General features: G+C 35.5%; 2 protein-coding genes across 2 annotated transcripts in view; one reads left to right on the forward strand and one right to left on the reverse strand.

Moving 5' to 3' along the window:
- The window catches only part of LOC112047351 (probable 39S ribosomal protein L24, mitochondrial), a 503102-nt gene that overhangs the window by 1856 nt on the left and 476753 nt on the right, over positions 1-24493 (reverse strand). Inside the window, exons 2-5 of the mRNA XM_052886258.1 lie at positions 2254-2352; positions 2008-2183; positions 929-1046; positions 252-392 (exon numbers count right to left, since the gene is read on the reverse strand). Of these exons, the coding sequence (XP_052742218.1) occupies positions 252-392; positions 929-1046; positions 2008-2183; positions 2254-2349 (531 nt within the window). The 5' untranslated portion in view covers positions 2350-2352. The remainder of the gene's footprint in view (positions 1-251; positions 393-928; positions 1047-2007; positions 2184-2253; positions 2353-24493) is intronic.
- LOC112047343 (V-type proton ATPase subunit C) lies at positions 2901-24424 on the forward strand. The gene is made up of 13 exons (XM_024084442.2): positions 2901-3059; positions 3443-3579; positions 4516-4617; positions 5605-5656; positions 14436-14533; positions 15038-15126; positions 18130-18228; positions 19027-19150; positions 19643-19774; positions 22145-22242; positions 22758-22896; positions 23320-23443; positions 23879-24424. Exons 2-12 carry the CDS (start codon positions 3451-3453, stop codon positions 23410-23412), a joined length of 1155 nt encoding a protein of 384 aa, XP_023940210.1. The 5' UTR covers positions 2901-3059; positions 3443-3450; the 3' UTR covers positions 23413-23443; positions 23879-24424.

The raw sequence follows: 24493 nt of genomic DNA on the forward strand, positions 1-24493 counted from the left end.
GTGGGGAGTCATATTATCAATTTCCCAACTTGGGATGCTGTAAGTAATTATAATATAAACTGTACTTTTCATAGCGGAGAACAATTAAATATAGTTAATATATTTTGAATAACATTTTACAAATAAACACTACATAATTTAAAATAAATAAGTTACAAAATGACATGCGTTTTCTACCTTCATTTCTAATTTGTTTGTTAGCAAACAGTGCACATTGAGTATCTTTAGTATAAGTAAAAATGTTATCCCACCTTTTCACCTTCCTCAGTGTACCTCCACTCCACATCAGTGGCTTTCAGTGTCTCAGGATCCACCAATTTGACTCCTGTGGTGACTAGCAAGGGTGCTTCGGACTGCACAGTGATGCCGGGGAATGACTTGTCTTTGCCTACCTGGAGATGTCAACAACTGTATTGTTATTATGCTTCTACTTAATTATTATTATGTACATATTATTATTAACAGCCTATGTTTCATTGCCTATTCTGTAGTAGTATTTCTCCTAAAAGTATATTCCTGGCCATAGAGCATAGACTAACCACACACATCACACACTACACTTTCAATGTGGGTTGGCAGCTTAAAGTGACATTGTCTGACTCTTTAACAATCACTATCAGACGCGGCTAACACTCTGGTACCCAAGAGTTAGTACCAAACAATATGAACGTCCAACGTTATGTTTATGTTTGTTTGAAATAAAAGGCTATTTATTTATTTATCACATTAAATAATGGTGAAAGGGGCCAACGCTTAACATGCTCTCTATAGCACTGGGTAATACCACCAAATTCTCAGCTCTGTGCTGAGAATTTGGGAGGCGCTGGATTCTGAAGTTCATGCAAGAGGCCTATGTCTAGCAATTTGCATTCATCGGCTGTTAATGATGATGAATGAAGATGATGCTATAATAGTAAAAATTACTCACAACACGTAAATGTGTGTTCAGCCCCTCCACAATGACCCAGTTCCTCTCCTGTATCACTTGTGACACAATGCCTTGCTTGCCCTTGTCCCTCCCCACCAAGATCTCCACTCTATCTCCTCTACAACAAATAATAATAAGCTTTTAATTCTAAACTAACAGACTCCTGTGAGTCTGTGTGCCAGAAACTCAGTTTTTCACAAATCTTAACTGTAATGTATAGGTTATTCAATAAGCACATTATAAATGTGTTGTATCTTGTATAACACATATACAACCTGCAGACTGTAGAGGAAATAACTGTGAAAGTTGAGACTGATTTGTCAGTTTGTGATATAGGAAAGTTATATGTATTATTGATCATAGACAACTTGTATTATTTACTCCAATATTTCACCAACATATAGGTTTTGAGCTTGTTAGTGGTTTAATATTTAAAGATTGTATTGTGTAAGTGACACTTATTATCATCATCATCATCATATCAGCTGATGGACATCCACTGTAGGACATGAGCCTTTTATAGCCTTGTAGGGACTTCCAAACATCACACACATTAGACGGCCTCCGTGGCGCAGTGGTATGCGCAGTGGATATACAAGACGGAGGTCCTGGGTTCGATCCCCGGCTGGGCAGACTGAGATTTTCTTAATTTGTTCAGGTCTGGCTGGTGGGAGGCTTCGGCCGTGGATAGTTACCACCCTACCAGCAAAGGTGTACCGCCAAGCGATTTAGCATTCCAGTATGAGGCCGTGTAGAAACCGAAAGGGGTGTGGATTTTCATCTTCCTCCTAACAAGTTAGCCCGCTTCCATCTTAGACTGCATCATCACTTACCATCAGGTGAGATTTTACTTTGTGTTAATAATAGCAAAGCATTTAATGACACCTCTGGGGGAAGTATAGGCCATACACATACACGGTTGCTGGTGTAATTAGTCACATGAGGCTAATGTCTATGCCTCATTCAGATGGACACAGTGAAGCACTTCATAAGGCCTGTTCCTGCATGCTTTAACCACCATCAGGTTGACCATCTGCTTGGTTTTATTATAAATAATAATTATAAAAAAAATATCATACTTGAAATACATCCATTCTCCAATTGGCTCAAGGAACACCTTTTTCCTCTGTGTAGTTCGTTCGTTTTGTCGCCCAAACTGCATGGTCCATGGTCTATTTGTGGTGAAACGATAATTCTTGCGGGCTATCTGTGCTGCTGGGTACTGAGGATAGCCCTTGGGATTCTTCCAGTACACCTAAATAATAATGATTTTGTTATAGAGGTTATGTTTTCTTACAGGAATTTATCACTTCTATTGCACTTACTTGTTCGTAACTTCTTTTGATATACGATTCTGGTAAGTTGGAGTATTTAATTGTTAATTCGCCCACTTTTTTGGAGAGAAAGTTGTATATTCGCATTTTTTTTAGTTTTTATTTTTTTTACAACAGCAGAAGTAGAACTCAACTCAAATAAAAAAAATATTATTACCTTCATTTGTGGTCTGTGATTATTACATGAAATTACATTGACAATTGACATATTTTGACAAATTTTGACAATTGAAGGACGTTGACAAATGCGTTTAGAAACTGTAGGATAGATATTTTTAAAATAGGTGTTAAGGAAAAACATAGGAAAAAGGTACGAATCTTTAAATTTATGTTCATAAACTTTCAATTATTTTTTTTACACAGATGCAGTAATACATTAAAAATTATTTACAGCTGTCCTGAATCTATGGTTTTAGAGCAGTAAAAAAATTATATGACATTTAGACAACTTGACATATGACATCACGACCAATATTAATATTTTAACATAAAAATGTATTTAAATTATTTGTGTACCTACATAAATATAAATGGAAACATATTTCGTATACTATAATTTATTTGTAACAGAATAACATTAATTAACTTTTTTCAGTCTAATGTTTTTTCAAAATGGGATAACCATAGACAATTGACGTAAATCAGCTGTCTTAGTTGTTGTAGTAGATGGCAGCACAGCATCACGTGAATTTTCATGGCGGTGTTGTAGGGCTGGCCCCGTATCGTCTTGTGATTTCACCAAATAATTGCTGTTTCGTTTAAAACAGTGTTAAACAGCATTATTTTTTAAATACCGGGTAAGTACTATGCAATTATAAGGCTAACCGTGAACTCAGTGGGGGCAAAATACGCTTTTGCGCGCGATAATATGTTGTCAAAGTTGAGGGATGTAGGGTGTACAAAATTGGATGTGTAGGGGTGTATTTTCGGGGTGAGGCGAGCCAGGCGCCAGGATGTCTGCCGGCCGAGCGGGCGCCGCGGCCTGGAGTCGATATCGATTCACCGCATAGCACGTAAGGTGGGAAAACTACTCTTAAACACCACAGTGTATCTCGCATCCATGGGTGAAGGACTTGTGGAATCGATTTTTCGGGCACGTCCGATGTTTGATTAGTCGTAGACATCTACAAACAAAATGATTAAGTTCAACCTGATTTCAGTCGTTATGTGTTGGTTTTAGTGAGCAAGATGAGCGAGTACTGGGTTATCAGCGCGCCTGGGGACAAGACCTGCCAGCAAACTTGGGACACCCTCAATAATGCCACTAAATCAGGCAACCTCAGTGTTAACTACAAATTCCCAATACCTGACTTGAAGGTAAATTATTTCTTTGAACATTTTTGCCATATCTAAGAATATTTATTATCATCAATCAGGCCACTATTATCTTGTAAGGTTTATGAATATTTAAGAATCCAATATGAATGGATGGTGATTTATTTTTAATTATGTTGTGTTTAATAAGATTAACTGAATTATGTTTACAAAGCAAACAGCAAGCATTACAGAGTGATTTTTGTTAAATCAATGCTTACTTAATTTTAATTTTAAATTGTATGCTTATTTGCATTAATGCTCATTAAGTATAATTTTTAAAATTGCTAAATATATTAAGTGCTATATATCCAATTAAATAGATCAGATCAGTGATAATTATATTAATACCTGTATAAAATGTTTGTTTTTTAAATAAATCTATATTAAGTTCAACCTTCACATTGCTTTTCTGGGGTGATTGACTGATTTATCTATATGCAATTATGTAACATTTGATTTGAATAATGTTGCCAATGTCAAGTGGTGTAACAAAAATGTACCCAATATAAATTATATTATTCCAATTCCTAAAAATGGACTTTTTTCAACAAGTAACATATAAGATTACTGATTTCATTTAATTGAGTGATTCAAGAAGAACAAATATACATCTAGTATATTAAAAAATCACAGATCAGTATTTCGTCATGGAAAGTCATCATGCATCTGCTAGATTAACAGTTTTAATTTGTTTTCTTTTTTAAGTTTGGCCTTTTTTCTTAGTTTTCTTCATTTTTAAACGTCTTGTATAAAAGTAAACAAATTAATTTTTAATTTTATTATGTTACTGAAATTACGGAAAACCTGACATTTCAAAAGTGCTTGTGAACTTTAAACAAATAAATTTGGAATTTTATTATATCTATATTTTAAGACGGATTAAACATTCACTTGCACATTCAACCTGTTACACAAATGTTTTTTTTTGATCTTCAGGTTGGTACATTGGATCAATTGGTGGGGTTGTCAGATGATCTCGGCAAACTTGACACCTTTGTGGAAAGTGTCACCAGAAAAGTTGCTCAGTACCTTGGTGAGGTAAGTTGTTTTTCAAAAAATTTAATGTACTGACACAACTTTTTCAACATAAAACAAATCTTTCCAAAATTTTTTTTGTGCAATACTTGTGATTTTAAGTAATTTCCAGTGTGATTTTTCAATTTGATTTTATTTTGTCCAGAGGTGTGCATTTGTTACTAATAAACTGTTATAATTAATATTGCTAGTGTTGATACTAAATCGAAAATAATTTAACAGCGCAGTTACTTCTCTGAGATGATGAGTAATGAGGGTAGGATTTTGACTTTAGTTCAATGTCAATGTCAATATAAAAGTGCTATGCTACGACTTCGCCAACTTACGATTTCATATTGTGTCAAATTGGATACAAAACATAGCTAAATTCGCAATAAATGATGTATCTCTGAGTATTTTATGTTTGGGCCCAATATATCCAAGTTTGCAACTCTCAAAGAGTTTTGGATGTCTTAACATTCCATGGATTAACTGTACAGTTGCCCGGTACATCGGATGGCATCGGAAAACTCTGAGCAGACCCTACTTCTGACCAATGGGTGTAGGGTTAATTAAGGATATCCTTGATAGCACACAGACACTCCCCTTTTCTGTTCTCCCTGCCCAGCCAAATTTGCTAAGATCTTACTAGAGCAGCGTTGGATACCTGTTCCAATATCGAACCTGCAGTAGTTCTAGTGAGTCCAAGGTCTACAAGCAAGTTATAGAAAGATTTCGCTGGTAAACATCTTGCACCTACTTGTATGGCATATAAACTAACCATTTTTAGTTAGGTCATAATATTCACTTTATACACACAAAAAACATCAATATTTATGGACTTTATGTGTTTGACATTATGGCCCTTAATGTGTTAAGCCTCATTTTCCTGGAAATACACACGCAAACTACTTCCCTGGGCGAGCTCTTACACTAAAAGCTGTTCTAATTCAGCAATAAAACATGAATAAACTAAAAATTATTAAATTTTACTTTGCATTATTTAAACAGGTACTAGAAGATCAACGCGACAAGCTCCATGAGAACTTGATGGCCAACAACAGTAAGTAAAACATTTTATTATATCTGAGGTACATTTTATATGGCACTAAACATCTTTTTCTCATTCCCAACTTCAAGTTACTATTATATTACACGTTTTTTGTTTAGTGCCATCATTGCTAGCTCCAATTTTTTTTACAATTTAGCAAGTTACGACATAGAGAGTGTTATTTTTTTGAACAAATATTTACTTTGCATGATATAAAATCCAATTATAGAGGAGATATAAAAGCTCTGTAGCATGTTTGGGGAATTTTCGTTAGACAATTTAAAGCTATGTTAAACTACGAAACGGGTGTTGCCAGCATGAGAACTAATTAAACAAATAGATAATAATGAAGGTAGAATGATAAACTATTTAAAAGCACAGAGTAGTGCGAAAAGTTTAGCATGTCGCTGGATTTCGGTGGCCTTTAATTGTTTATTTATAAATTACGTTGTTTACTTTTATTTGTATTTTTTATTTACATTCAGTTAATGTAATTTTACATATATTTTGCATGTTAATTATTTAATCTGTCACTGACTTGAAAAATTAATTGATAACCAATGTCAGTGTTATAATATATTACTGTACATATTCAGTGTTTATTTGCAATTTGTTAACACATCAGAGAGGGTCTCGATTCCATTGGACTATTGTCATAACCACTCCTATAGCACAAGCTAATCACTCGGTTGGTGGGCAAAAACGTTAGTTGTGTTTAAAGTGGCCAATGCTCTATATTTTTATTACACATATTTGCACAATATATCTAATCATTCCTGAAATATTTTAATATTCTTATTATATGGGCATTGAGATAAGTTATAAAATCCTAAATAAACAATTATTCTTATTGTGTTAGTCTCATTCAGTTTTATTTGAAATGTATTAACTGACAATAGGGTGACAAATTTTCTGAATTAAAAAAATTCTGCATTTTAAATTACTTTGGTAACAAATCAGTTTATTTTATCTCTTTGACCTTATACTTTATAGTTTAATTGTATACTTTCTTTATAATTTATATGTACTCACATCACACATTAACAATCATTCACCATTGTATTATATTTTTTCTATGAACTAAGTGTTACTTACATGTATGTTTAATAAATATCCTTTGTACCAAGAATGAGCATACTTTTAATAATAAAAAAAAATATTATTCTTCTTTTTTGGATAATTATTATTTAATCTAACAAATTACATTCAGATTGTTAAAATAAATAAATTAATTAATTTTACAAAATGAAATTTTTTGTAAAACTATCATAGGTAGGCACTTATCTGCTAATTATATAAATAATCAGCTATTGCACTATCTAATATTTCTTGTAAAATATAAATACATACTTGTATGTAAAGTATTTAAATATGTCAAAGAATCTTTTCTGTTGTAGTCACAAAAGCTCTACACTTCTTTAAGGAGTTATATTATAATGAAAAACAAATTTTCACCTTTAATATGCATATTATAATCTGATGTGAGATTATCAAAAACTAATAATAATAATTAATTAAAATAATCCATCATAATTAATGAATATCGGGGTAATAGTTTGTGTGATTCTTGGAGAGATGAACAATAAAAAAACCTGAAGTTTTTGGATCTGTATTACATACCTCAGATTAATGTATAATCAGTCCTTAAAGTTATAGAAATGAAAAGATTCGTTGATTGTATATATTATTGTATATATTTTAGTAATGATTTACTTCAAAGCTAAGAATGCTGGGTGGACAGTGTTTTTTTTATTTTGAGGTTTGTTTACTTAAAACTATTTCAAACCTCTGTTAATATATAGTGTGGAATGATATTCTTTTGTAATATATTTCGTGTATATATTTAGTATGAATTTATTTCGCGATAAACTTTTAATTCAAATTTGAAATGAATAGACATTTGAAAAAAATAAAATATTTTTTTGATAAATTAAATGAAATCTTAAATCTACATACTCGTAATTATAATTTCCTTTAATACTAGTAAAAAGATATAATATGTCAATCGTAATAGTATCTACGTTTTAAACTTTATGTATTATAAAACAATTCCACAGCATATAATTATATGCATTTAAAGGTTTATATACTCGTATACTCAATTTCAAGTTTGTATATATATATTATTTATACCACAGATTCATTATTTACGTACATCGAATATTTTATGAAGCTTCTGTGCATAAAAGGGCTGATTTTTATCACAATATGTATTTAGATGATATGACACCTAGACTGTGAATGTTAGTTTTGGAATTGCATTTCAGTGTCTGAAAAATGGAAAAAAGTTTGCGGAAGTAAGTGACTGTTTGTACATAATGTAGTAGAGTGTATTTATGTGACAGCTTCCAACAGTTTTAGAGCTTTATAAGTTCTATAAATTGTAATTATTATATTATAATTTAAAAATATGCTATTATTGTTTCTTTAAGCCGATATCACATACACATATAAATATTTTTTAACCTAATATATTATTATGTATTTTTTTAAATCACTCGCTACTGCTTTTTTGTATATCTATCGTCATTATATTGTGATAAAGAATTTAATACAGGTACATAATAATTCACAAAAAGTAAATTTTATTTTCATTTTAATATATTAATTGTGATCCGTTAAGGTAAGAAATCAATACAGTTAATAGGTATAAGCCAAAATCGCGATATGGTTTTAGATATGTTGATTTTTGTGAAATGCAACAGTAAAATTTAAAACAACTTCTAACTGTGTTTAAGATTATAATTCAGCGATAACATCCCGTCAGTAATCTTTTATCTGACATTGGCCTACGTCACAGTTACTGTGATGAACACGTCGATATTAATAAATTGTTTGATCTCGAGGGTAATAAACCGTCGTTTACAACTTCGCTATGACCACACTAATGTGAAATATGGAACATAAATATAGTTTGGAAGCAGACAACTGTACCGAGAAACGTTCAGCGCAGAGAACAGCGTCGTCCAGTTTTTATTCGATTTTGTAATGTATCATACAATTTATAATAATGTATTGTAATCGTTCAATGAGTATTTACTGTCAGCACATTTAGCTGTAAGTTGAATCGTGTCCTACAAATAGTTCATTGCAATCACTGCCTCACAGACATTCATAGCTCGTATGGTGCTTCAGATTCGACCATGCTTCTTGCTTCTTATCTTTTTTTGTAATTATTTAGTTTATTTTTATTTTTTTAATTTTTAGTTTATCGTTTGTTTCTTCACTCCTTTCCTTTACTTACGACCTGTTGATTTAATCCTTGGTTCACAACGCGGGAGGAGCCTAGAGACGTAACTTTCGTTTCAATGAGACGCTGCATAGATGAGATATTAAACGCGATACCGACACATTGACGATGAGCTTTGAAATAACATTATGGGCGGCGTAAAACGAGATCTGTTCGCGTGCAATATCATAAGCTGCCCTACTGTTTTGCAGAGTCGGTACCGAACTCGCAAACACAAGGTTCGAAACGGCACGACCAATACAAAGTCGGCCAGATTTTTAATATCACTAAATCAAAACTAAAGGAGGCTGCCCGGTCAGCCTGTTTGCCATCACCACCTCTGCCGACTCCAGGCATCGACTCTTACGCGGACCCCGGCGGGGGCGAGCCACCTCCCACGCCGACCTCGCCGGTCGCGGACTCCGCTTACTCTGACCACCACGGCTGCTGGCCTTGCGAGCACCGGGACTCCGACTGTGAGGCGTCGCACGCGTCGCGCGCGTCGCACCAGTCGCAGCCGTCCAGCGGCCGCAGCTCGCCGCGCTGGGACGACGACGACGACGACGACCGGCCGCACCACATCCTGACGCAAGGTCCAGGGCCGCCCGCTGTCCTAACGCTGTCCTCAACGGCATTTGAGGCTTGCTCGAGGGCCGTACACTCTCCTACTCGGGCCACACGACGGCATAATATGTGGCGATTTTATTGGCCACCCTAAAACATTCAACAGAAATGCCAATTTCGATCTCGCGTTGAATCCGAAGCCAAAAATACCGTCACCCGAGTTATCGCATGACGTTAAAGTCAAACAACATGAATGCCGTTTTCCAATTATCGCGGTAAGTCGTGGCTACAACTTAACCCTTTGACGTCCAACATCAGCAGTGGCCCGAGTTATAACAGTTTTGTATATTCGTCTGGCTTCGTCCTTAAGACTCAAATGCCGTTTAAACCGCTTTTAGAAACCCGGTAGGTCGTAACCTGGCTAATTGTGAGAATTACAAACACATAGCGTTAGCGCTACCTGTCGATGTGTATCTACTTGTTTTATTATCCGATTTACTAAAGGAGCACACGTATCTTACACAGTTATCATGTGATGGCAGTGATTGCGTATTTCAAAATTGACGGTATTTTCATTTTTTTATATTTAGATAGATCCCAACAGGTGGCGCTGGTCGTCTATGTATCGATATACGAAGCGCCATCCTGAATTTTATTTTTTGAACAACCGATTTTTACAAATAACCTAATTTGAGGAAGAGATTTCTTGACACTGAAGTTTAGGGTGACGCTAAAATATAATAATCGTTAGGTGACTTTAATTAAAATACACTTACCACTTTGTGAATGTTGCTTTTGGCGGCTACAAAATTGTGTAAATGAAAGTTTATAAATACACAAAACATGAATCCTTTGGCATATTGAAAATTCAAGAAGCTGATTTATTCAAATGTTGTATTTATAAACTGAGCTGTAGTGTAAAGGCAGTCCAAACTATCCTTCTATGCGCCATGTTTAGTTGATATACATATGTATTTGTGCGTTATATGAACTCCTACATCGGTCAACTTTTTATATGTACAATGTATCGGCCTTTTGTTTTTATTTTTAGTTGCCAAATATGTTTTAGCATTTCTTTGCGTATTTTTTTGCAATTATATCAATATAATATGCATTATATGTAGGTATTACAATAAAATATTGATATTTAAAAATAAAAAACCAGCTTTACTTTAAATGATATGACTTAGTAAGACTAGAGTGTTACTCAAGATGAATGAGCCAGAATTTGATGGGTGTCTTGTTAAGATTAGGGATTTTCAAGACCATATTCCGACGCTATCATCGGACTAGCTCCTAGTCACCGAACACAGAAAGGATTTCTTCTATGTCTAGCAGTGATGATTAGATAATATCAAGATTATGATATCCTGAAATTCATAATACAGTATCGAAATATTGAAAATTTCAAACTACTCATACGTAGGACTAAATTAAAGTGTGACCTCGACAGTGTTTGTCGATTACGTTTCTATTTCCAATGAGTTATATTTGAGTGCAACAATGTTTAATTTGTTTCTCACAGTTTCATCCAAGTAGATCCCATTTCTGATACGTAGATGAATATCGGGTTAAAAGTAGGCTATGCGCAATAACAGATATCTCTGTGCCACAATTCATCCACACCCGTTAAACCATTCTGGCGTTTGAGTATTCAGTTAAAAACATCCATCCATTCAAAGACTTTGTAACATTAGTTAGATGGTTGAAGTTTATTCCCTCATCGATAACAATAAATACTTATTGTATGTATATATTTATTAAATGTATATGTTTATTTTATATAAATGTTTTCGAAATATGTGGAAACTGATATTTACATAACAGTCAATCAATACAATAATCACAAATACACAATTTACATTAAATATTTATTATATTTAATTAAATTCTAAACTAAGAAATTAAAATAATTATAATGTGATCGAAGGAAATATTCTTAAATAATAAAAAGGTAAAATAATATTATTGATGTATTTTGTTACTAGCTTAGCATTAGATTAGATAGATGTTAGCATATCTTTAATACTACCGAGGTTTGTTCTGTATGTATGTATATGCATGATATAATAATATGTCACGTGTTCGCATGCGTGTCTGTATTTTATTTACATCATCTGTCAATATTTTCTCAGTACTTCCTACTCTATCCAATATATTCGTTTGAGCGTTTAGAGGTACTAGTATTTCCTTTCTATGTTATTTGTGATGTATTTTAGAAAGTATGGTACACAAGCGTGTCTAAATTTATATTGTTTTACTTTAGGCTCTGCCTCACATACACACACAAGCACAGTTTGTGAATGTGTGTACCTACTGTTTTAAGAAAAACTGTATCTTTTAAAACATCTAAGATTTTGTCAAAAAATATGCAATTACATAACACTAATTTATGGTATCGAGTACATAATGCAATAAATAGCGTTTAAGATCATTGAAACTTGTTTTACTAAAGTTATCACGAACATACAGACTGACGAAAATAAAACTTTCCTCTTTTTAGGTACAAATAAATATCTAGATCTAAACAAAACGCTATGCTATAGTAATACGAGTATTTTCGATGTCTTTGGCAGATGATGCATATTTTTCAAGATTGTTGTTGTATATTATGTACAAATTGCATGTAATGTGTGCATTTTAGGATTGAATGTATAGTTTTATTTTTTTATTTTCGCCTGTCATAATAATATAAATTTATGTTTGCTTGTTTGTTTTTTTTTTTTGTCAATTTTTAGCACTTAAACAAAAAGGAAACCTTTTTTCGCTACTTAGGTCACTTGAAGATTTTGAGGAAATATTTTATTGTTATATAAATAAAATATTTTCACTGTTTAATTAGTTAATATTATATTACTTTAATTTATTTTCTTACATCTCATAGAGATTGCCTGATTTACTAATGAACGTTATTTTTAACGTTATTTTTAATTTTAAATAAACCTAAGGCTAATTCAAATTGGTAAAGAATCGAAGCAAAGCGTCAAGACTAGTATAGTAAACTCTTACCTTGATTTATTAATGTTCAATGTTGTATGAAGTCTAGCGTGGTTATTAACCGACTTCAAAAATAAAGGAAGAGGTTTCTCAAATTTGTAAGTAAATAAAATAACCTGAAATATTGATATTATAAAAAAAGTTGTACAGTTTAATATTTCTCATCGGAAATGGACCACCTTTGTTTTAATTCAGTATTATAAATAGATGCCAATTTTGGGTAGGTATATTTATCACAAATCACAACACAGCGTTGACTAAGCACTTTTTTATCTATTCTCTAAAAGCTTTGACCGAATGATCTGAGAGCTGTCTAATATTTTTACCTAGCTATTGAGGCAAGCTGAAAACCTGGGGCTAAATCAAATTCTTTTGCAAAAAATGTCCATTTAGTAATAGGAAATTTTATTTATATTTCGAATATTTAAAGAATAAATAAGTTAGCTCTTTGACTTTGCCAGATGCGTGCAATTTTGCAAAATAAGTGCTAAGAATCCGGCTGTATTAGTTAATTTTTTACTCTGTAAATATCCAATGTAAAGGTACATACATCAAATTTTAAGGTAGGTTTAGATTGCTTTTATAAAATACATTGACATTTTATGCGAAAAAAGAAATTCTATTGGAGATGTAGTGATAAGATTTAGCAACATTACTCTCCATTTAGCAACATTACTCTCCAGTCTGGTCTCCAGTAGTAGTACTTCTCTATTAAGGTAGTACTGGGGGAGTACAAGAGGAATGAAGTGATTGCTTCAAATAAAATACCTACCCAAAATTGGCGACTTCATCCGATCTTAGACCTCCATAATCTGTCTCCCTCTCACAAAATCTGTTCTTAGCCAACGTCTACTAACTGATCCCCTGCCAAATTCATATTTGTACGTCAATCGGTTTTCGATATTTAGCTAAAAGTGTCCTTTCGCTTTTGTATATGAAGATTATTTTATTTATTTTTTTTTTTTTAATTTTTAACAGTTTCAATATAATTTATAAAAGAAATTGAGAAAATATTATATTAATGTATTTTTACTCAAGTCGCGACGCTTCTCTTTGACTCTCTGAATGGTGCCTTATTTACATTGCTTCTTGAATAAAACTGAATATATTCACTATATTTAAAAGTAATTATAATTTATGTTTTATAATTAAGTGTAGTGTGATTTTGCATGATGAAATCATTAGTGAACAATGAAACACATTTAGCATTCACATTTTATGACATATTTTTTCATCTATGAGATGTGTTAAGAATGAATGTCATTTTTGTCTGTCATAGAAAAGGAAAAAAAAATTTTTTTTTCTTTTTGCAAAAAACAACATTTCAGTCTAAAAGTGACAAAATGTAAAAGTAAGCATTTGTCATTTTTATACTTTGTCTCTTTTGTCTTCTTGAATATCGAAAAATGTTGAATTTTAGAACTTTATTGCTGGAATATCTCTGACAGAAATATTCCAGCAATAAGATTTATTGAAATTGAATTCCAGAGATTTATTGAAAATCGTTTCTCACCGTTGGAAATCAGTCATTGTTATCGTAAACGACCCAGCAAGTATGTCATCGGGCTAAATTTATTGTTTCACGCATGCAGTTCCTATTTTCGTATATCCGAAGCATACAATTGGTATTACGTTAATAACTCATTTCTATATTATGACTCACGGTTAGAAATTAGAATTCATAAACTAGAACCAGGTTAAATATTATGCCTTTTGATACAGTTATTTTTTTATTTATTATAACAATACAATATGTCATCATTGAGAGTAATTATTTTTATAAAGGTTCCGTTTTTTAACTACGTACGTTGGGAACCCTAACAATTCAATATAAAAATTCACAATTTACCTACATAAAAAAGATTCACACGTTAATTTTCTAGCGAAAAAAGATCTGTCAAAATCTCACTACATTTTTGTACCATGGTATAGATCTTATGCGACGCTAAACAAATTGATTTGTATGTGAAACCTGTGCGATAATTTTGTGATAATTCACAGGCGACCTGCCCACCTATCTGACCCGTTTCCAATGGGACATGGCAAAGTATCCCATCAAGCAGAGTCTTCGCAACATCGCCGATATTATCAGTAAACAGGTATATGTTTATTTCATTTTATTACAAAGTTTTACAACTAAACATTAAAATATTTTTACATAATCATAATAATAATATGTAAAACTATTAATTAGTTTATTCAAACCACAGGCTTTTTAAAAATTCTTATACATTACACTCCGATCAACGTGTTGTCATGTTTTTAACATTCCTTTGTTAAATTAAGTATACAACCACAGACACTATAGTTAAAAAGCGGTATATTACAAAGGAATCGTGTGTCCTATGTTCCAGTAAAAACGCAAATACTTGTAATATAACTCAACGAAACAAAATATTTTTTAATATTATATAGAACTGTCAGACATTCGTATGTCTATTGTCTAGATACTCGTACACATGGTAGAATTTCAATAGGAAATTCAAAACCGCAAAAATAATGATGAATGACTTTTCTTAGTTTTATTTCAGTTCGTTTTTAAGATTTGACTTACATGAAACTGTCACTACATAATCCCCCATTGACGCAGTAATGTATCGCAGGTGGGACAAATAGACGCGGATCTAAAGGTCAAGTCGGCTGCCTACAACTCTCTGAAGGGTAATCTACAGAACTTGGAGAAAAAACAAACGTAAGTGCCACTAAATATTATACAACGTGTCCCAAAATTCAACGATAAGCGGGCGCCAAAAGATTGACCTGCTCATGAGCACTTAAGGAAAAATAATAAAAAAAATATACCTAAATTTTTTTTTTAGTTACAAAATAAATTTTAAAATTCTTTGAAAATTTACACCTTGTATGATATTTTGAACTACCGCAGCTACAATTTCTTAAATATGCTTAAGATTTTTTTTGTATCGGAACCTAAGTAGTACTACTATTCACCACAACTCTTAAAAACACCACAATGCCCGCAGTTTTTACACAAAAAAATATCAAAATATTTTTTTTCCCTCAAATTTTTAAAGATTTTTACTTTCAGTCTACTTTGACTCATGGTCTTGCAAAAAAAAGTATGAACACCGCTATGGCAAGTTATTTTCAAAGTTGACGCAACTAATCAAGATTTCAAAATAGTATAATACCCTAGGATAACTAGTCGCAAAAAAAAAATATGCGTACCATTTGTAAACAAGAACTAAATTTCTACAATGTTTTTGCTCCTAGAAATCACTTTTACTTTATGCACAAAATGATGTGAGTCATACGTTGCAATTTCCTAGAATTTTAATGGAACGAACGATAACATTTAAAAATAAGAGAGAGAGAGAGAGAGAAAGATAGCGATAAGTATACGTTAGAGAGGGATAGACAGATGTTCTTTGTTGAATGACAATGATGCAGGTAAAGAAAATCCTGTTCCCAGCAAGTCAGTACGCTCTGCTCCTTTGTTTACTGCGCAACTTTCCGTATTCAATTGACGTGGCTCTCGTACTAACGACTTTTGGCTTTGCATTTTGGACTGGACTTAAGTGATCTGCAAACTGAACTGACCTGGCATTCTTTTGGACTGTGCCTGTGTTTTGTGAATTGGACTTTTGGTGTATTTTGGACTGTTTAGCGTTATCATGCCGCAACCATACACGCCGATGGAATACGCTAACATGCATCTCATTTATGGAGAATGTCGGTGCAATGCTAACGCTGCTAGCAGATTGTATCGAGAAAGGTACCCAAACGCTCAAAGATATCCAGATTATCGGGTATTTATGAATGTGCATCAAGCGTTTTCGGAGGGTCGTTTGCCGTCAGCTAGAAGAAACGCTGGAAGACCTAGATCGGAATGCGATGAAGAAGTTCTCAATGAAATAAACATTGATTCAACTACCTCAGTGCGTGCCATAGAAGCAGCTACGGGAATCCCAAAAAGTTCAGCACATCGAATACTAAAACGTCATCGGCTACACCCATATCATTACAGACGTGTACAAACGTTACTATCACGGGACTATCCACTGCGGATCGCATTTTGCCGAGTGATGCTTCAAAAGCATCGGGAAGATCCTCAGTTCTTGGATAAAGTACTATGGTCGGATGAAACAACCTGCAAGAAAGATGGCTATTTAAATCTTCACAACCTACACAGCTGGAGCAATGAGAATCCGCACCTGATGAGAGAAGACAAATCCCAATATCAATTTAAGGTCAACTTATGGACGGGCATTTTAAATGGAAAAGTGATTGGGCCTTTTGAATTACAAGGAAACTTAGATGGGGACAGTTATTTGAACTTTTTACAAAATGATTTGCAAGAATTACTAGAAGACGTCCCCCTAAGCGACCTTCAAAATATGTGGTATCAAAATGATGGTTGCCCAGCTCACTACGCTCGTCCTGTGAGACAATACCTAGACCACGAGTATCCGGGGCGTTGGATCGGGCGACTTGGTCCTATCCTATGGCCACCCCGATCACCCGACCTAAACCCCCTGGATTTCTTTTATTGGGGTTGTCTCAAAGACAGGATCTACGCAAAACCGATTACGACATTGGACGAGCTTCGGCAAAAAATCACTCAGGCTGCGGCACATATCAATGCTAGAAGATATGCGCGAAAAATAAAACGGTCGTTTTTAAGGCGATGTCGTGCCTGTATTAATGCCGGTGGAAAACAATTCGAACATTTACTTTAATGTTGTGTAATTAAAATAACAAACACATTTTTGGAACATAGTAAAATTTATTACTAACAACAAGAACAATTAAGAAATTTGGTTCTTGTTTACAAATGGTACGCATATTTTTTTTTGTGACTAGTTATCCTAGGGTATTATACTATTTTGAAATCTTGATTAGTTGCGTCAACTTTGAAAATAACTTGCCATAGCGGTGTTCATACTTTTTTTTGCAAGACCATGAGTCAAAGTAGACTGAAAGTAAAAATCTTTAAAAATTTGAGGGAAAAAAAATATTTTGATTTTTTTTTGTGTAAAAACTGCGGGCATTGTGGTGTTTTTAAGAGTTGTGGTGAATAGTAGTACTACTTAGGTTCCGATACAAAAAAAATCTTAAGCATATTTAAGAAATTGTAGCTGCGGTAGTTCAAAATATCATACAAGGTGTAAATTTTCAAAGAATTTTAAAATTTATTTTGTAACTAAAAAAAAAATTTAGGTATATTTTTTTTATTATTTTTCCTTAAGTGCTCATGAGCAGGTCAATCTTTTGGCGCCCGCTTATCGTTGAATTTTGGGACACGTTGTATATTGTTAATAAACTGTACGTGTTTTTGTAATATTTTGCAATTGAGAATTTAGATAAATCATCTGAGGATGCTCCAGTTTCGAAGGAGAACTCTGCAAATGTTTTAGAGTAAAGAAGAGAAAACAATTTGAACATAATTTACTAAAAACTAATTCTCTGCCACTAAAGGAATTTTGATTACATTATTTGTAGGAAATGTGGGACTTGATAGACTTTCATTAAATAATGTTTTCCCTTTTAATTCACTTCTCATATAAGCCCGTCTTCAAAATATACTTATCTATATTTAAATGAAGAGGTATATTTTTAGTTATCAGTAGCTTGTCGACAATCGGGACAAATTAAATGGAAAAGATCTCTTATATCAAAAAAAAAATAGTAGTTTGAGCAATAACTGTGTATTCTATAAAAAAATGGATGATTTCAGTGGCAGCCTCCTGACGCGGAACTTGGCCGACCTGGTGAAGAAGGAGCACTTCATCCTGGACAGCGAGTACCTCACCACGCTGCTGGTCATCGTGCCCAAGTAAGCTTCAGTGTAAACTAGTTACAGGTGACAAATTAACCTGAAGAGATTGCAGATCATACACTATTTTGGAACGCAAACATTATTTTGGAATGAAAGGGAGGGGTGGGGGAGGGTCATATTATAGAGCATGATGATTTAATTGTACCCGTAGGTATTACTTATTAAGCCAATTATTTAACCAGATCCATATACGGGATGCTCGGTAGCATTTTCCATAACTTAGTTGTTGCCAGGTATACTTATAGGAGCCAAACTGCCTGTTTTTTTTTTAAATAAAAAAACTTTTAATGTTTTCATACAAAGTAATACAAATACATAATTCCGACTATGCATGAAACACACGCCTTTATTTTGCATTTTAAAATACGTAATCGTAGTGGTAAGACTGTCGATATCGACGAGATATTGCCACTGGCATTCCCCAGTTCACTAGTAAGCTACTTCATGATATTTATCAATTAATACGTTTGGCTAGGTCGTAACATAAAGATGCGATATAAGGGATACAATTTAAGATCTATTTACAAAAGAAATTTTTTAAACTCCGAAAGTTTCATGTTTCTTGGACATTTTTATAATTAATTTTCCTTAGAGAATAAAACCCTAGAGTTATGGGAAATACTCTGTATGTATCATATTAGTATATAGTTAGCCCGCTTCCCTCGTAGACTGCATCATCACTTAACTTATATTATCATCTCCTTGAACTTTTGTCGGGGGGATATTTGGGTTCCCGGGGTTGACGTTGTATTGGCCGTTGGGCCAATATCAACTTACTACAAAGTTGCGTTTCAGGTCGATGTTCAACGACTGGAACGCCAACTACGAGAAGATCACGAACATGATCGTGCCGCGCTCCACGCAGCTCATCCACCAGGACAACGACTACGGGCTCTACACCGTCACGCTCTTCAAGAAGGTAATCTTGGTGAACTGCTTACGTTCTTGCCGATTCTTATCAGAAGAATTTACGTTACCGACCAATCTCAATATGTTTAGAATATAAATCTATTACTAAATATAACAAATTCTCCTCCCACTCCTCCTAAATAATGTATTGAGAATGGGTAGGTTATTAGTCTAACGTACGGGGATTGAATTTTTGACATTATAACATGGTGTTGAGTCTGAAGCAAAATAATGAAGCTTCAGGAATTGTTAGTAATCACCAGAACAGACAAACTTAGGGTTGTCGTTTTAAAAATCTATCGTCACCCGGATGTGCGTTTTCTAAACTCACGATCTCGTTCCGTCCTCTATCTTTATTTCAGTCTTCGGGTTTCATCAGGCGATGCATCTGCGCTCGTCTAATCCACCCGGTGTCGTCGTATTGGGCCAGCATGGAGCCAAACGGCATTTACTCAACATGAAAAAATGTCGCCCTTGAATGAATTAGAATTGTTGTTTCCAGGTTGTAGACGAGTTCAAGTTGCATGCGCGCGAGCGTAAGTTCATCGTGCGCGAGTTCTCGTACAACGAGGCCGACCTCGCCGCCGGCAAGAACGAGATCACCAAGCTCGTCACCGACAAGAAGAAACAGTTCGTGAGTTGACACACGTCCACACATACACACACACGCAGCGTAAGTTCATCGTGCGCGAGTTCTCGTACAACGAGGCCGACCTCGCCGCCGGCAAGAACGAGATCACCAAGCTCGTCACCGACAAGAAGAAACAGTTCGTGAGTTGACACACGTCCACACATACAGACACACGCAGCGTAAGTTCATCGTGCGCGAGTTCTCGTACAACGAGGCCGACCTCGCCGCCGGCAAGAACGAGATCACCAAGCTCGTCACCGACAAGAAGAAACAGTTTGTGAGTTGACACACGTCCACACATACACACACACGCAGCGTAAGTTCATCGTGCGCGAGTTCTCGTACAACGAGGCCGACCTCGCCGCCGGCAAGAACGAGATCACCAAGCTCGTCACCGACAAGAAGAAACAGTTTGTGAGTTGACACACGTCCACACATACACACACACGCAGCGTAAGTTCATCGTGCGCGAGTTCTCGTACAACGAGGCCGACCTCGCCGCCGGCAAGAACGAGATCACCAAGCTCGTCACCGACAAGAAGAAACAGTTCGTGAGTTGACACACGTCCACACATACACACACACGCAGCGTAAGTTCATCGTGCGCGAGTTCTCGTACAACGAGGCCGACCTCGCCGCCGGCAAGAACGAGATCACCAAGCTCGTCACCGACAAGAAGAAACAGTTCGTGAGTTGACACACGTCCACACATACAGACACACGCAGCGTAAGTTCATCGTGCGCGAGTTCTCGTACAACGAGGCCGACCTCGCCGCCGGCAAGAACGAGATCACCAAGCTCGTCACCGACAAGAAGAAACAGTTTGTGAGTTGACACACGTCCACACATACACACACACGCAGCGTAAGTTCATCGTGCGCGAGTTCTCGTACAACGAGGCCGACCTCGCCGCCGGCAAGAACGAGATCACCAAGCTCGTCACCGACAAGAAGAAACAGTTCGTGAGTTGACACACGTCCACACATACACACACACGCAGCGTAAGTTCATCGTGCGCGAGTTCTCGTACAACGAGGCCGACCTCGCCGCCGGCAAGAACGAGATCACCAAGCTCGTCACCGACAAGAAGAAACAGTTCGTGAGTTGACACACGTCCACACATACAGACACACGCAGCGTAAGTTCATCGTGCGCGAGTTCTCGTACAACGAGGCCGACCTCGCCGCCGGCAAGAACGAGATCACCAAGCTCGTCACCGACAAGAAGAAACAGTTTGTGAGTTGACACACGTCCACACATACACACACACGCAGCGTAAGTTCATCGTGCGCGAGTTCTCGTACAACGAGGCCGACCTCGCCGCCGGCAAGAACGAGATCACCAAGCTCGTCACCGACAAGAAGAAACAGTTCGTGAGTTGACACACGTCCACACATACACACACACGCAGCGTAAGTTCATCGTGCGCGAGTTCTCGTACAACGAGGCCGACCTCGCCGCCGGCAAGAACGAGATCACCAAGCTCGTCACCGACAAGAAGAAACAGTTCGTGAGTTGACACACGTCCACACATACAGACACACGCAGCGTAAGTTCATCGTGCGCGAGTTCTCGTACAACGAGGCCGACCTCGCCGCCGGCAAGAACGAGATCACCAAGCTCGTCACCGACAAGAAGAAACAGTTTGTGAGTTGACACACGTCCACACATACACACACACGCAGCGTAAGTTCATCGTGCGCGAGTTCTCGTACAACGAGGCCGACCTCGCCGCCGGCAAGAACGAGATCACCAAGCTCGTCACCGACAAGAAGAAACAGTTCGTGAGTTGACACACGTCCACACATTCACACACGCAGCGTAAGCTCATCGTGATGTAATCTTTGTCTTATAAGACAAATATTACATTTTGGAGACGGACTTGTTCTTCTATCTTCTTGAACTTCTTTGTACTTTGAAATACTATTCAAAAATTCTCGGGACTTGACTCCGGTACAATCGTCTGAAGCGCGGAGCTAATAAACCAAACCTAAGACCAATTACCTTCTATTTGACTTGTATTGCTCTCTAGTCACCAACAAAATTGTCTATCGTTTTTTAAAAGGGGACAAGGTAAACTCACACATGGAAAATATTTAACACCAATAAATATATTTTGTGTCCTTACACTACACACAAATATAAATTTGAAATCATTATGGACACGTGTGATTTTAACACAGTGAAACATTGATACAGACGCAGTTTGTATGACCACGTGTGATCATGATCAAATAGTTTTGACAGAGAGAGAGAGGTAACCTCTAGTGAGGCAAGTCCTTTAATAGGTAATTGGTCCGAGACAGAAAAGACTCCCTTTAAAAAAAAGAGTACTAAACTATGATTTAAACAGTTTAATTTTCCTGTCCCCAGGGTCCGCTGGTGAGGTGGTTGAAGGTCAACTTCTCTGAGTGCTTCTGCGCCTGGATACATGTTAAGGCTTTGCGAGTATTCGTAGAGTCTGTGCTGAGGTAATTAATACATTGTATTTTTGTTTAATTTAAGCCCTTGTTGAGCTTTTAGCAAATTAATTTTACTATCAAATGTTAAATGAATCTGCCAACAGGATGCTGTTGAAAGATTGATTTGATATTCGGTAGAAACTTTTAATTTTGATGTCAATACGTTTTTGTCGTGTAAAAGCTCTTTTATCATAAAAACAGTCACCAACCACTAGTTTACTGAATGATGAAGTTAACTTTTATTTTTAACTTAATTAAGTCAAATTTGTAATATAAATCTATTCTTCTGACAGAACAGCCAAATATCGATCAACTAATTGCATACCTATTCTGTGTAACGAAGCATGCAAATCAAATTTATAGTTGCGTGTAGTATAAGGATAGAATATATTTATTGCTATTAAATATTTACGATGTGTGAGTTTACCTCGTCCCCCTCAAAAAACGACAGACAATTTTGTTGGAGAATTTGGATGCGATGCATCTCCATATCTAATTTGTCTATGCCGTTGTCCCCCCGTCAGGTACGGGCTGCCGGTGAACTTCCAGGCGGTGGTGATGGTGCCGGCGCGCAAGAGCGCCAAGAAGCTGCGCGACGTGCTGCAGCAGCTGTACGCGCACCTCGACCACTCGGCGCAGCAGCACGGCCAGAACGCTCAGGACGTGAGTACTGCGTCGGATTCTAAAGTTGAACCACGGCCGAAGCGAAGGATTTAAAAATGGAACTCCTTAGTAGCGACGGATTCGGTACCTACACTGTAGACTACAGTTTAGCTATAGACTACTTTGATATCTGTTAAAGATGGCTTTAAAATTAGTAAGTGCTGCATGTATTGGTTAACTCAGTATTCAAGCTAGCAACTAGGATTCTAATTTTTTAAGAGTGAAGCTAGTGGTTTTAAAATCAGAATTTATTTGCTCAATCCCTTGTAGCGTGGGATTCAAATGCAAATAGAATCGATACTTTATATAACATATAGAGATAGTTATGCACATTTGTTAAAGTTATAAAGAATCCTGTAATGATTGTGTATTATACCAAGATTTCGTATGCATTTAAATAAGGCTTTATGTTAATGTTGGCAGACGGCAGAGCTAGCAGGTCTCGGCTTTGGGCAGTCGGAGTACTTCCCCTACGTGTTCTACAAGATCAACATCGAGATGGTAGACAAAGTATAAGACACGACATCGCATTACAACTTATTTATAGGTAAGCTTGTGACTGTGGGGAAACACTTTTTTTTTTAATTCAATTTCACGTTTGTCAAATTCTGGCATTATCTGTCTCAGTATACAAAAGGATAACTTTATACTACAGCAGGTATTACTTACTGCTTCTAAACTTAGCTGCCTCGTTAAGCAATTTTTTTTTTGTTTAAAAATGTAATTGTACTATAATAAAATAACACTTCAAAGAGCAAGAACCTATTTGGACTTAGACACCAAATTCAAAACATTCAGTAAATAGGACTTAAGTATGATGCTATTTATCGCTTTTTATTGGGTATAGTACATATTTGTGACAACGTCTTATAATTCGATGGAGCCGATTGCACACTCGAAAAAAGATGACGTTATGTGTCGTTCCCTCGCTCTAGGGTTGCCAACATAAAGATTTTTATTGATTATTTAATTTCGATTCCAGGTAATGTTACCAGGCAGAGCTGCCGTACTTCTGTGCAACCAACGCTAGCGAGCAATAGATACAATTGTTTACAACTACCTTGGCCCTTCACAAAATCCAAGACGAGATATGCCTATATTTATACAATCTTTTTTTTTTGTATGTACAGTTATGTTTTTTTGATTTTTGCGTGTTTTATTGATGCAGGTTGACACTGTACTATATATTTATAATAATAATTATTATTGTAATGAATGTAACAAATGAAATATTTATTTAAGATGCGCCATCTTTAGTATAATTCGAGCTTTGGCAAAAATTCCGCGAATTTAAAATTCATGGACGGAGAGATATTTTTTTAAACGCAACAATTTTATTTTTTCAGTATTAAAGTTGCGTCGGTTATATAGAGAGTAGTATTTTCGCGACACTGTATAAATGGATAAATAAAATGAATTGTTCAATAAATAATTATTATATTGGAGTTTATGCAAGAGCTATGTAAATAAGAACATTCCTCATTATAACTTGTGTAGTACATAATAAAATATTATTCAAGTTACTGTTTTTTTGTTGTTTTAATGTTGACAATTAATTTGTATTATTTTATTCGCCTCTTCCTATGCATTGAAACTT

Source organism: Bicyclus anynana, chromosome 2, assembly GCF_947172395.1.
Source record: "Bicyclus anynana chromosome 2, ilBicAnyn1.1, whole genome shotgun sequence".
Lineage (NCBI taxonomy): Eukaryota > Metazoa > Arthropoda > Insecta > Lepidoptera > Nymphalidae > Bicyclus > Bicyclus anynana.

What these genes read in the sequence shown, in the direction of transcription:
- LOC112047343 (XM_024084442.2), top strand. Translation starts at nt 3,451, where the DNA reads ATGAGCGAGTACTGGGTTATCAGCGCGCCTGGGGACAAGACCTGCCAG. An exon ending in GAACTTGATGGCCAACAACA is followed by an intron (nt 5,657 to 14,435) that starts GTAAGTAAAACA and finishes GATAATTCACAG; the next exon opens with GCGACCTGCCCACCTATCTG. An exon ending in CCGTCACGCTCTTCAAGAAG is followed by an intron (nt 19,151 to 19,642) that starts GTAATCTTGGTG and finishes TGTTGTTTCCAG; the next exon opens with GTTGTAGACGAGTTCAAGTT.